Raw genomic sequence first — 12,992 nt, 5'->3', positions numbered from 1 at the left:
TATCAGTTGATGCATCTGAAGATGCGATCCCGACCACTTGTCCAAGAGGTCCCACTGGAAGGTCCTTGCATGGAACCTGCCGAACGGAATTGCTTCGTATGAAGCCACCATTTTTCCCAGGACTCGTGTGCAGTGATGCACCGATACCCGTTTTGGTTTTAGGAGGTCTCTGACTAGAGATGACAGCTCCTTGGCTTTCTCCTGCGGGAGAAACACTTTTTTCTGTTCTGTGTCCAGTATCATCCCCAGGAACAGTAAGCGTGTGGAAGGAACCAGTTGTGACTTTGGAATGTTCAGAATCCAGCCATACTGTTGTAGCACTTCCCGAGATAGTGCTACTCCGACCAGTAACTGCTCCCTGGACCTCGCCTTTATTAGGAGATCGTCCAAGTACGGGATAATTAAAACTCCCTTTTTTTCGAAGGAGTATCATCATTTCTGCCATTACCTTGGTAAACACCCTCGGTGCCGTGGACAGTCCAAACGGTAGTGTCTGGAATTGGTAATGGCAATCCTGTACCACAAATCTGAGGTACTCCTGGTGAGGAAGGTAAATTGGGACATGCAGGTAAGCATCCTTGATGTCCAGGGATACCATGTAATCCCCCTCGTCCAGGCTTGCAATAACCGCCCTGAGCGATTCCATCTTGAACTTGAATCTTTTTATGTATGTGTTCAAGGATTTCAAATTTAAAATGGGTCTCACCGAACCGTCCGGTTTCGGTACCACAAACAGTGTAGAATAGTAACCCCGTCCTTGTTGAAGTAGGGGTACTTTGACTATCACCTGCTGGGAATACAGCTTGTGAATTGCCTCTAGTACAGCCTCCCTGCCCGAGGGAGTTGTCGGTAAGGCCGATTTGAGGAAACGGCGGGGGGAGGCGCCTCGAATTCCAGCTTGTACCCCTGAGATACTACTTGAAGGATCCAGGGATCCACCCGTGAGCGAACCCACTGATCGCTGAAATTTTTGAGGCGGCCCCCCACCGTACCTGGCTCCGCCTGTGGAGCCCCACCATCATGCGGCGGATTTGGAAGAAGCGGGGGAGGACTTTTGTTCCTGGGAACCTGCTGCGTGGTGCAGCTTTTTTCCCCTTCCTCTGCCTCTAGACAGAAAGGACCCGCCTTTTCCCCGCCTGTTTTTCTGGGGTCGAAAGGACTGTACCTGATAATACGGCGCTTTCTTAGGCTGTGAGGGGACATGGGGCAAAAATGCTGACTTCCCAGCTGTTGCTGTGGAAACAAGGTCTGAGAGACCATCCCCGAATAATTCCTCACCCTTATAAGGCAAAACTTCCATGTGCCTTTTAGAATCTGCATCCCCTGTCCACTGCCGAGTCCATAAGCCTCTCCTAGCAGAAATGGACAATGCACTTATTCTAGATGCCAGCCGGCAGATCTCCCTCTGTGCATCTCTCATGTACAAGACTGAGTCTTTTATATGCTCTACGGTTAGCAATATAGTGTCCCTGTCCAGGGTGTCAATATTTTCTGACAGGGAATCTGACCAAGCAGCAGCAGCACTGCACATCCACGCTGAAGCAATAGCTGGTCTCAGTATAACACCAGTGTGTGTATATATAGACTTTAGGATAGCCTCCTGCTTTCTATCAGCAGGTTCCTTTAGGGCGGCCGTATCCGGAGACGGTAGTGCCACCTTTTTAGACAAACGTGTGAGCGCTTTATCCACCCTAGGGGGAGTTTCCCAACGTGACCTATCCTCTGGCGAGAAAGGGAACGCCATTAGTAATTTTTTTGAAATCACCAATTTTTTATCAGGGAAAGCCCACGCTTCTTCACACACTTCATTTAATTCTTCAGATGGGGGAAAAACTATTGGTAGTTTTTTCTCCACAAACATAATACCCTTTTTTGAGGTACCTGGGTTTATATCAGAAATGTGTAAAACCTCTTTCATTGCCTCAATCATGCAACGAATGGCCCTAGTGGACATTAAATTTGACTCATCGTCGTCGACACTGGTATCAGTATCCGTGTCGACATCTGTGTCTGCCATCTGAAGTAGTGGGCGTTTTAGAGCCCCTGATGGCCTTTGAATTGCCTGGGCAGGCACGAGCTGAGAAGCCGGCTGTCCCGCATTTGGCATGTCGTCAAATTTTTTATGTAAGGAGTCGACACTTGCACGTAATTCCTTCCATAAGTCCATCCACTCAGGTGTCTGCCCCGCAGGGGGTGACATCACATTTATAGGCATCTGCTCCGCCTCCACATAAGTCTCCTCATCAAACATGTCGACACAGCCGTACCGACACACCGCACACACACACAGGGAATGCTCTTAAAGGAGACAGGACCCCACAAAAGCCCTTTGGGGAGACAGAGAGAGAGTATGCCAGCACACACCAGAGCGCTATATAATGCAGGGACTAACTGAATTATGTCCCCTATAGCTGCTATAATATTTACTGCGCCTCAAATTTGTGCCCCCCCTCTCTTTTTTACCCTTTTCTGTAGTGTAGACTGCAGGGGAGAGTCAGGGAGCTTCCTTCCAGCGGAACTGTGAGGGAGAAATGGCGCCAGTGTGCTGAGGGAGATGGCTCCGCCCCTTTTTCGGTGGACTTTTCTCCCGCTTTTTTCTGTATTCTGGCAGGGGTAATTACCACATATATAGCCTCTGGGGCTATATATTGTGGTTATTTTGCCAGCCAAGGTGATTTTATTGCTGCTCAGGGCGCCCCCCCCCAGCGCCCTGCACCCTCAGTGACCGGAGTGTGAAGTGTGTATGAGGAGCAATGGCGTACAGCTGCAGTGCTGTGCGCTACCTTGGTGAAGACTGAAGTCTTCTGCCGCCGATTTTCCGGACCATCTTCTTGCTTCTGGCTCTGTAAGGGGGACGGCGGCGCGGCTCCGGGAACGAACACCAAGGACGGGTCCTGCGGTCGATCCCTCTGGAGCTAATGGTGTCCAGTAGCCTAAGAAGCCCAAGCTAGCTGCAAGCAGGTAGGTTCACTTCTTCTCCCCTTAGTCCCTCGTTGCAGTGAGCCTGTTGCCAGCAGGTCTCACTGTAAAATAAAAAACCTAACATATACTTTCTTTCTAGGAGCTCAGGAGAGCCCCTAGTGTGCATCCAGCTCGGCCGGGCACAGAAATCTAACTGAGGTCTGGAGGAGGGGCATAGAGGGAGGAGCCAGTGCACACCAGGTAGTACCAAATCTTTCTTATAGTGTGCCCAGTCTCCTGCGGAGCCCGTCTATTCCCCATGGTCCTTACGGAGTCCCCAGCATCCACTAGGACGTCAGAGAAAAAGGGCATAAGTGTACAGACGTTTTTGTACTAAAGGATTTCCCACATTTATACTTACGCGAAACTTGAGTTTTTTAAGTTCAGCATCCAACTTCACTTTGTAATCCTTCGAATTCTTTACATGGCTAATACCCAGATTCTCTATGGTCTTCAAAACTAAAAGACAACAATTGATGAGAGTTCTAGGATGCACATGTTCAGCTTGTAAAACAGATGTGGGGTAATTCAGTAATGCCTATTTTTATAAATATAAAGGAAAGAAAAAATCAATTTAAAAAGAAAAAAGGAGCAGCAATCCTAAACACTTTAATAGGAGGTGTTCCAAAACAGTTTGTGTGTATGATCACCAAGCTATAACTATTATTTATGGAGATGAGTGCCTATTATAATTCATGAATCCATCTGCACCCCTATTACAAATGAAGTTAACAACATTTCTCGCTCCAGCCCGTCAGTGTAGCATGTTCATCTACTATTTCCCTGTTCCGTAAGTGGTATGACTGACAGTCATCAGGTCAGCATGAGAAAGTCTACCCGGATGATATGTCAACATGATGAACTGTTGACAAACCATCCCTGCTAGTCTAGTGGCCTCTAACCTATCAGCGGCAATTCCAGCATCTTCTCCCAGGTCCCAGTGGTGCTGTGAGAGTGACTTCCAATATGGACATGTCATGCTGCAGTGTTCTGGTGTTTCTCCCTTTGTCCCTCACATTTAATCCTCCCCTCTAATGTCTAAGCCTACCCCCAATCCACCCTAACAGTCAAGGACATTTCAGATGTTGACATTGTGAACCTGTCAACAGTTTGAGGATGTTGGCCTAATGTACAGTATGTTAACAGTTTAAACCAAACTGACGTTCTGATGTCAATAATAATAATTTACTCACCGGTAATTCTATTTCTCGTAGTCCGTAGTGGATTCTGGGGACTCCGTAAGGACCATGGGGAATAGCGGGCTCCGCAGGAGACTAGGCACTCTTAAAAGAAAGATTAGGTACTATATCTGGTGTGCACTGGCTCCTCCCTCTATGCCCCTCCTCCAGACCTCAGTTAGGGAAACTGTGCCCGGAAGAGCTGACATTACTAGGAAAGGATTTGGAATCCAGGGTAAGACTCATACCAGCCACACCAATCACACCGTACAACTCGTGATAACTATACCCAGTTAACAGTATGAACAATAACTGAGCCTCTCTCAACAGATGGCTCATACAATAACCCTTTAGTTAAGCAATAACTATATACATGTATTGCAGAGAGTCCGCACTTGGGACGGGCTCCCAGCATCCACTACGGACTACGAGAAATAGAATTACCGGCGAGTAAATTCTTATTTTCTCTGACGTCCTAGTGGATGCTGGGTACTCCGTAAGGACCATGGGGATTATACCAAAGCTCCCAAACGGGCGGGAGAGTGCGGATGACTCTGCAGCACCGAATGAGCAAACTCAAGGTCCTCCTCAGCCAGGGTATCAAACTTGTAGAATTTTGCAAAAGTGTTTGAACCCGACCAAGTAGCAGCTCGGCAAAGTTGTAAAGCCGAGACCCCTCGGGCAGCCGCCCAAGAAGAGCCCACCTTCCTTGTGGAATGGGCTTTTACTGATTTTGGATGCGGCAATCCAGCCGCAGAATGAGCCTGCTGAATCGTGTTACAGATCCAGCGAGCAATGGTTTGCTTTGAAGCAGGAGCACCCAGCTTGTTGGATGCATACAGGATAAACAGCGAGTCAGTCTTCCTGACTCCAGCCGTCCTGGCAACATAGATCTTCAAAGCCCTGACCACATCAAGCAACTTGGAATCCTCCAAGTCACGAGTAGCCGCAGGCACCACAATGGGTTGGTTCAGATGAAAAGATGACACCACCTTTGGCAGAAACTGCGGACGAGTTCGCAATTCTGCCCTGTCCATATGGAAAACCAGATAGGGGCTTTTACATGACAAAGCCGCCAATTCTGACACACGCCTAGCTGAGGCTAGGGCCAACAGCATGACCACTTTCCATGTGAGATACTTTAGCTCCACCGTCTTAAGTGGCTCAAACCAGTGGGATTTCAGGAAAGCCAATACCACGTTAAGATCCCAAGGTGCCACTGGTGGCACAAAAGGAGGCTGAATATGCAGCACTCCCTTAACAAACGTCTGAACCTCAGGCAGTGAAGCCAGTTCTTTTTGAAAGAAAATGGATAGGGCCGAAATCTGGACCTTTATGGACCCTCATTTTAGGCCCATAGTCACACCCGACTGTAGGAAGTGCAGGAATCGACCCAGTTGGAATTCCTCTGTAGGGGCCTTCCTGGCCTCACACCAAGCAACATATTTTCGCCATATACGGTGATAATGTTTTGCTGTCACGTCCTTCCTAGCCTTTATCAGCGTAGGAATAACTGCTTCCGGAATGCCCTTTTCTGCTAGGATCCGGTGTTCAACCGCCATGCCGTCAAACGCAGCCGCGGTAAGTCTTGGAACAGACAGGGCCCCTGCTGTAACAGGTCCTGTCTGAGAGGCAGAGGCCATGGGTCCTCTGTGAGCATTTCTTGCAATTCCGGGTACCAAGTCCTTCTTGGCCAATCCGGAACAATGAGTATTGTTCTCACTCCTCTTTTCCTTACAATTCTCAGCACCTTTGGTATGAGAGGAAGAGGAGGAAACACATAGACCGACTGGAACACCCACGGTGTTACTAGTGCGTCCACAGCTATCGCCTGAGGGTCCCTTGACCTGGCGCAATATCTTTTTAGCTTTTTGTTGAGACGGGACGCCATCATGTCCACCTGTGGCAGTTCCCATCGATTTGCAATCTGCGTGAAGACTTCTTGATGAAGTCCCCACTCTCCCGGGTGGAGGACGTGTCTGCTGAGGAAGTCTGCTTCCCAGTTGTCCACTCCCGGAATGAACACTGCTGACAGTGCTAGTACGTGATTCTCCGCCCACCGAAGAATCCTGGTGGCTTCTGCCATTGCCACCCTGCTTCTTGTGCCGCCTTGGCGGTTTACATGGGCCACTGCCGTGATGTTGTCTGACTGAATCAGCACTGGTTGGTTTCGAAGCAGAGGCTCCGCTTGACTCAGGGCGTTGCATATGGCCCTTAGTTCCAGGATATTGATGTGCAGACAAGTCTCCTGACTTGACCACAACCCTTGGAAGTTTCTTCCTTGAGTGACTGCCCCCCACCCTCGGAGGCTTGCATCCGTGGTCACCAGGACCCAGTCCTGTATGCCGAATCTGCGGCCCTCGAGGAGGTGAGCACCTTGTAGCCACCACAGAAGAGACACCCTGGCCCTGGGGGACAGGGTGATCATCCGATGTATCTGAAGATGCGATCCGGACCACTTGTCCAGCAGATCCCACTGAAAGATCCTCGCATGGAACCTGCCGAAGGGAATGGCTTCGTATGACGCCACCATCTTTCCCAGGACTCGCGTGCAGCGATGCACCGACACCTGTTTTGGCTTTAGGAGGTCTCTGACCAGAGTCACGAGCTCCTGAGCCTTCTCCTCCGGGAGAAACACCTTCTTCTGGTCTGTGTCCAGAATCATGCCCAGGAAGGGCAGACGCGTCGCAGGAATCAGCTGCGACTTTGGAATGTTCAGAATCCAGCCGTGCTGACGCAACACTTCCTGATAGTGTGCTACGCTGATCAGCAACTGCTCCCTGGACCTCGCCTTTATGGGGAGATCGTCCAAGTATGGGATAATTGTAACCCCTTGCTTCCGAAGGAGCACCATCATTTCCGCTATCACCTTGGTAAACACTCTCAGTGCCGTGGACAGGCCAAACGGCAACGTCTGGAATTGGTAATGACAGTCCCGTACCACAAACCTGAGGTACTCCTGATGAGGCGGATAAATGGGGACATGCAAGTAAGCATCCTTGATGTCCAGAGACACCATAAGATCCCCTTCCTCCAGGCTTGCAATGACCGCTCTGAGCGATTCCATTTTGAACTTGAATTTCTTCAGATAAATGTTAAGGGATTTTAAATTTAAAATGGGTCTGACCGAACCGTCCGGTTTCGGTACCACAAACATAGTGGAATAGTAGCCCCTTCCCGGTTGAAGGGGGGGGACCTCTACCACCACTTTCTGGAGAAAAAGTTTGTGAATTGCCTCCACCACTATCTCCCTTTCCCTGGGGGAAGTTGGTAAGGCCGATTTTAGGTAACGGTGAGGGGGCATCACCTCGAATTCCAGCTTGTATCCCTGAGGCACAATTTGTATAGCCCAAGGATCCACCTGTGAGCGAACCCACTGGTGGCTGAAATGTCGGAGACGCGCCCCCACAGCTCCTGGATCCGCCTGTGGAGCCCCAGCGTCATGCGGTGGATTTAGTGGAAGCCGGGGAAGACTTTTGTTCCTGGGAACTAGCTGCATGGCGCAGCTTTTCTCCTCTACCCCTGCCTCTGGCAAGAAAGGACGCACCTCTGACCTTCTTGCTCCTCTGAGAACGAAAGGACTGCATTTGGTAATACGGTGCTTTCTTAGGTTGTGGAGGGACATAAGGCAAGAAATTTGACTTCCCAGCCGTAGCTGTGGAAACTAGGTCCGAGAGACCGTCCCCAAACAATTCCTCACCCTTATAAGGTAAAACCTCCATGTGTTTTTTAGAGTCGGTATCCCCTGTCCATTGCCGAGTCCATAAGACCCTTCTGGCAGAAATGGACATTGCGTTAACTCTAGAGCCCAGCAGCCAAATGTCCCTCCGGGCATCCCGCATATATAGGACCGCGTCCTTGATATGTGCCAGGGTCAGTAGAACAGTGTCCCTGTCCAGGGTATCTAACTCCTCAGACAGAGAATCCGTCCATGCAGCTACCGCACTACACATCCAGGCCGAAGCAATTGCTGGCCTCAGCAGTGTGCCAGAATGTGTATAAACAGACTTCAGGATAGCTTCCTGCTTTCTATCCGCAGGATCCTTTAGGGCGACCATATCCGGAGACGGCAGGGCCACCTTCTTAGACAAGCGTGTCAACGCCTTGTTTACCCTAGGGGAGGATTCCCAGCGTAACCTGTCCGTTGGCGGGAAAGGATACGCCACAAGTAATCTCTTGGAAACTATCACCTTCCTGTCAGGGGAATCCCACGCTTTTTCACATAATTCATTTAATTCATGTGAAGGGGGAAAAGTCACTTCATGCTTTTTCTCCCCATACATATAAATCCTCTTGTCAGGGACAGGATTTTCCTCAGAAATGTGTAATACATCCTTCATAGCCACAATCATGTAGCGGATGGCTTTAGTCATTTTAGGCTGCAAGTTTGCCTCATCGTCATCGACACTGGAGTCAGATTCCGTGTCGACATCTGTGTCAACTATCTGGGATAGTGTGCGCTTTTGAGACCCTGACGGCCTCTGCGCTGTAGGATCAGGCATGGGTTGAGACCCTGACTGTCCCCCGGTTACAGTTTTATCCAATCTGTTATGCAAGGAGTTTACATTATCATTTAACACCTTCCACATATCCATCCAATCAGGTGTCGGCACAGTCGGCGGCGACACCACACTCAGCTGCACTTGTTCTGCCTCCACGTATCCTTCCTCATCAAACATGCCGACACAGGCGTACCGACACACAGCACACACACAGGGAATGCTCTGACTGAGGACAGGACCCCACAAAGGCTTTTGGGGAGACAGAGAGAGAGTATGCCAGCACACACCCCAGCACTATATAACCCAGGGATTACACTGTACCTTAGTGTTTACCCTGTAGCTGCTGTTAATATATATACTGCACCTAAATTTATGTGCCCCCCCTCTCTTTTTTACCCTTTAATGCACCTGTATACTGCAGGGGAGAGCCTGGGGAGCGTCCTTCCAGCGGAGCTGTTAAGAGAAAATGGCGCTGGTGTGCTGAGGAAGAAGGCCCCGCCCCCTCAGCGGCGGGCTTCTGTCCCGCTTTAATGTGTAAAAAATGGCGGGGGCTCGGGCATATATACAGTCCCAGACTGTATATATGTCTCTTTTTGCCAAAAAGGTACTTAATTGCTGCCCAGGGCGCCCCCCCCTGCGCCCTGCACCCTACAGTGACCGGAGTGTGCGGTGTGCTGTGGGAGCAATGGCGCACAGCTGCAGCGCTGTGCGCTACCTTAAGTGAAGACAGGAGTCTTCAGCCGCCGATTTCGATGTCTTCATGCTTCTGCTGCTTCTGTTCTTCTGGCTCTGCGAGGGGGACGGCGGCGCGGCTCCGGGAACGGACGATCAAGGTTAGGTACCTGTGTTCGATCCCTCTGGAGCTAATGGTGTCCAGTAGCCTAAGAAGCGCTACCTAGCTGCCGTGAGTAGGTTTGCTTCTCTCCCCTCAGTCTCTCGTAGCAGAGAGTCTGTTGCCAGCAGAAGCTCTCTGAAAACAAAAAACCTAACAAAATACTTTCTTTTCTAGCAAGCTCAGGAGAGCCCACTAGGAGCACCCAGCTCGGCCGGGCACAGATTCTAACTGAGGTCTGGAGGAGGGGCATAGAGGGAGGAGCCAGTGCACACCAGATAGTACTAAATCTTTCTTTAGAGTGCCCAGTCTCCTGCGGAGCCCGCTATTCCCCATGGTCCTTACGGAGTCCCCAGCATCCACTAGGACGTTAGAGAAATTGTGGTGTCAATATGGTTATTGTCAACCATTCCACCGTATACCTGTTCCTCCTCCTGACTCAAAGCACACAAACGCACTACAGGACTCCTGCACTTCATCCTGCCCTGCGTCTCAGGCACCCTGAGCAGCTGATGCAAAGGCTCTCTGGACAGTTATCTAAGCACTAAATATAACCTCCTCCTATCTCAAAGCACACAACACACTACAGCAGTGTTTATCCACACTTGAGTCCAGATAGTTAAAAACCAAAATGACTGAAAATAAGATTTTACTTACTGGTAAATCTATTTCTCGTAGTCCGTAGAGGATGCTGGGGACTCCGTAAGGACCATGGGGAATAGACGGGCTCCGCAGGAGATAGGGCACTTTAAGAAAGCTTTGGACTCTGGGTGTGCACTGGCTTCTCCCTCTATGCCCCTCCTCCAGACCTCAGTTAGGGAAACTGTGCCCAGAGGAGATGGACAGTACGAGGAAGGATTTTTGTAAATCTAAGGGCGAGATTCATACCAGCCACACCAATCACACCGTATAACTTGTGATAAACTTACCCAGTTAACAGTATGAACAACAACATATCCACGGTACCACCGAAAACTATAACATAACCCTTATGTAAGCAATAACTATATACAAGTCTTGCAGAAGAAGTCCGCACTTGGGACGGGCACCCAGCATCCTCTACGGACTACGAGAAATAGATTTACCGGTAAGTAAAATCTTATTTTCTCTAATGTCCTAGAGGATGCTAGGGACTCCGTAAGGACCATGGGGATTATACCAAAGCTCCCAAACGGGCGGGAGAGTGCGGATGACTCTGCAGCACCGATTGAGCAAACAGGAGGTCCTCCTCAGCCAGGGTATCAAACTTATAGAACTTTGCAAAGGTGTTTGTCCCCGACCAAGTAGCTGCTCGGCACAACTGTAATGCCGAGACCCCTCGGGCAGCCGCCCAAGAAGAGCCCACTTTCCGCGTGGAGTGGGCCTTAACCGATTTCGGTAACGGCAATCCTGCCGTAGAATGCACCTGCTGAATCGTGTTACAGATCCAGCGAGCAATAGTCTGCTTTGAAGCAGGAGCGCCAACCTTGTTGACCGCATACAGAACGAACAAAGCTTCAGTCTTCCTGATCCTAGCCGTTCTGGTCACATAAATCTTCAAAGCCCTGACTACATCCAGGGACTCGGAATCCTCCAAGTCCCGTGTAGCCACAGGCACGACAATAGGTTGGTTCACATGAAAAGAGGAGACCACTTTTGGCAGAAAGTGAGGGCGAGTCCTCAACTCTGCCCTATCCACGTGAAAAACCAAGTATGGGCTTTTATGTATAAAGCCGCCAATTCGTAAAAACACGTCTTGCCGAAGCTAACGCCAACAACATGACCACTTTCCCACGTGAGGTATTTCAACTCCACAGTTTTGAGTGGTTCAAACCTAGGTGACTTGAGGAACCGTAACATCACGTTAAGATCCCAAGGCGCCACCAGAGGCACAAAAGGAGGCTGAATATGCAGCACTCCCTTCACAAACGTCTGTACTTCAGGAATAGAGGCCAATTCTCTTTGAAAGAAAATGGATAAGGCCGAAATCTGGACCTTTATGGACCCTAATTTTAGGCCCAAAGTCGCTCCTGTTTAAAGGAAGTGGAGAAGACGGCCCAAATGGAACTCCTCCGTAGGAGCGGCTCTGGCCTCACACCAAGAAACATATTTCCGCCATATACGGTGATAATGTTTTAACGTCACATCTTTCCTAGCCTTGATCAGGGTAGGAATGACCTCCTCCGGAATACCTTTTTCCGCTAGGATCCGGCGTTCAACCGCCATGCCGTCAAACGCAGCCGCAGTAAGTCTTAGAACAGACAGGGCCCCTGCCGCAGCAGGTCCTGCCTTAGAGGAAGAGGCCACGGATCCCCTGCGAGCAACTCTTGCAGCTCCGGATACCAAGTCCTCCGTGGCCAATCCAGAACAATGAGTATTGTTCTGACCCTGCTTCTTCGTATTATTCTCAACACCTTGGGTATGAGAGGAAGAGGAGGAAACACATAGACCGATCTGAACACCCAAGGTGTCACCAGAGCGTCTACCGCTACCGCCTGAGGGTCCCTTGACCTGGCGCAATACCGCTTTAGCTTTTTGTTGAGACGGGATGCCATCATGTCGATTTGAGGCAGTCCCCAACGATCCGTGATCTGTGCGAAGACTTCTTGATGAAGTCCCCACTCTCCTGGATGCAGGTCGTGCCTGCTGAGGAAGTCCGCCTCCCAGTTGTCCACCCCCGGGATGAACACCGCTGACAGCGCGCTTACATGGCCTTCCGCCCAGCGTAGAATCCTGGTCGCTTCTGCCATGGCCATTCTGCTCCTTGTTCCGCCTTGGCGGTTTATATGAGCCACTGCCGTGACATTGTCTGACTGAATCAGAACCGGTTTTCTCCGAAGCCATTCCTCCGCTTGACGCAGGGCGTTGTATATGGCCCTCAACTCAAGGACGTTGATGTGGAGACAAGACTCTAGGCTTGACCAGAGACCCTGGAAATTTCTTCCCAGTGTCACTGCACCCCAGCCTCGGAGGCTTGCGTCCGTGGTCACCAGGACCCAGTCCTGAATGCCGAACCTGCGACCTTCTAGTAGGTGAGCACTGTTCAGCCACCACAGGAGAGATACCCTGGTCCTGGGAGACAGGGTGATCTTTTGATGCATTTGTAGATGGGACCCGGACCACTTCTCCAAAAGGTCCCATTGAAAGGTCCTCGCATGGAACCTGCCAAAAGGGATGGCCTCGTAGGAAGCCACCATCTTCCCCAGGACCCGCGTGCAATGATGCACTGAAACCTTTTTTGGTTTAATAGGTTCCTGATCATGGCTATGAGTTCCTGAACCTTTTCGATCGGAAGAAAAACCTTTTTCTGGTCTGTGTCTAGAATCAGCCCCAAAAAGGTCAGACGCGTTGTAGGGACTAGCTGGGACTTCGGTATATTATTGAGAATCCAGCCGTGTAACTGCAACGTCTTCATGGACAGAGACACGCTGTCCAGCAACCTCTCCCGAGATCTCGCCTTTATGAGGAGATCGTCCAAGTATGGGATAATTGTGACCCCCTGCCTGCGCAGGAGCACCATCATTTCCGCCATTACCTTGG

The 12,992-nt window shown here is 50.2% G+C and overlaps 1 protein-coding gene across 2 annotated transcripts in view; it reads right to left on the bottom strand.

Annotated features, from left to right (window-relative positions):
* Positions 1-12,992, bottom strand: part of PRIM2 (DNA primase subunit 2) — a 458,416-nt gene that overhangs the window by 392,869 nt on the left and 52,555 nt on the right. For both annotated transcript variants that reach the window (XM_063916741.1, XM_063916740.1), the window contains one exon: positions 3,323-3,420. In XM_063916741.1, coding sequence (XP_063772811.1) covers positions 3,323-3,420 — 98 coding nt within the window. The remainder of the gene's footprint in view (positions 1-3,322; positions 3,421-12,992) is intronic.

This window comes from Pseudophryne corroboree, chromosome 4 (assembly GCF_028390025.1).
Source record: "Pseudophryne corroboree isolate aPseCor3 chromosome 4, aPseCor3.hap2, whole genome shotgun sequence".
Classification (NCBI taxonomy): Eukaryota; Metazoa; Chordata; class Amphibia; order Anura; family Myobatrachidae; genus Pseudophryne; species Pseudophryne corroboree.
This window is presented reverse-complemented; position numbering and strand designations above follow the sequence as displayed.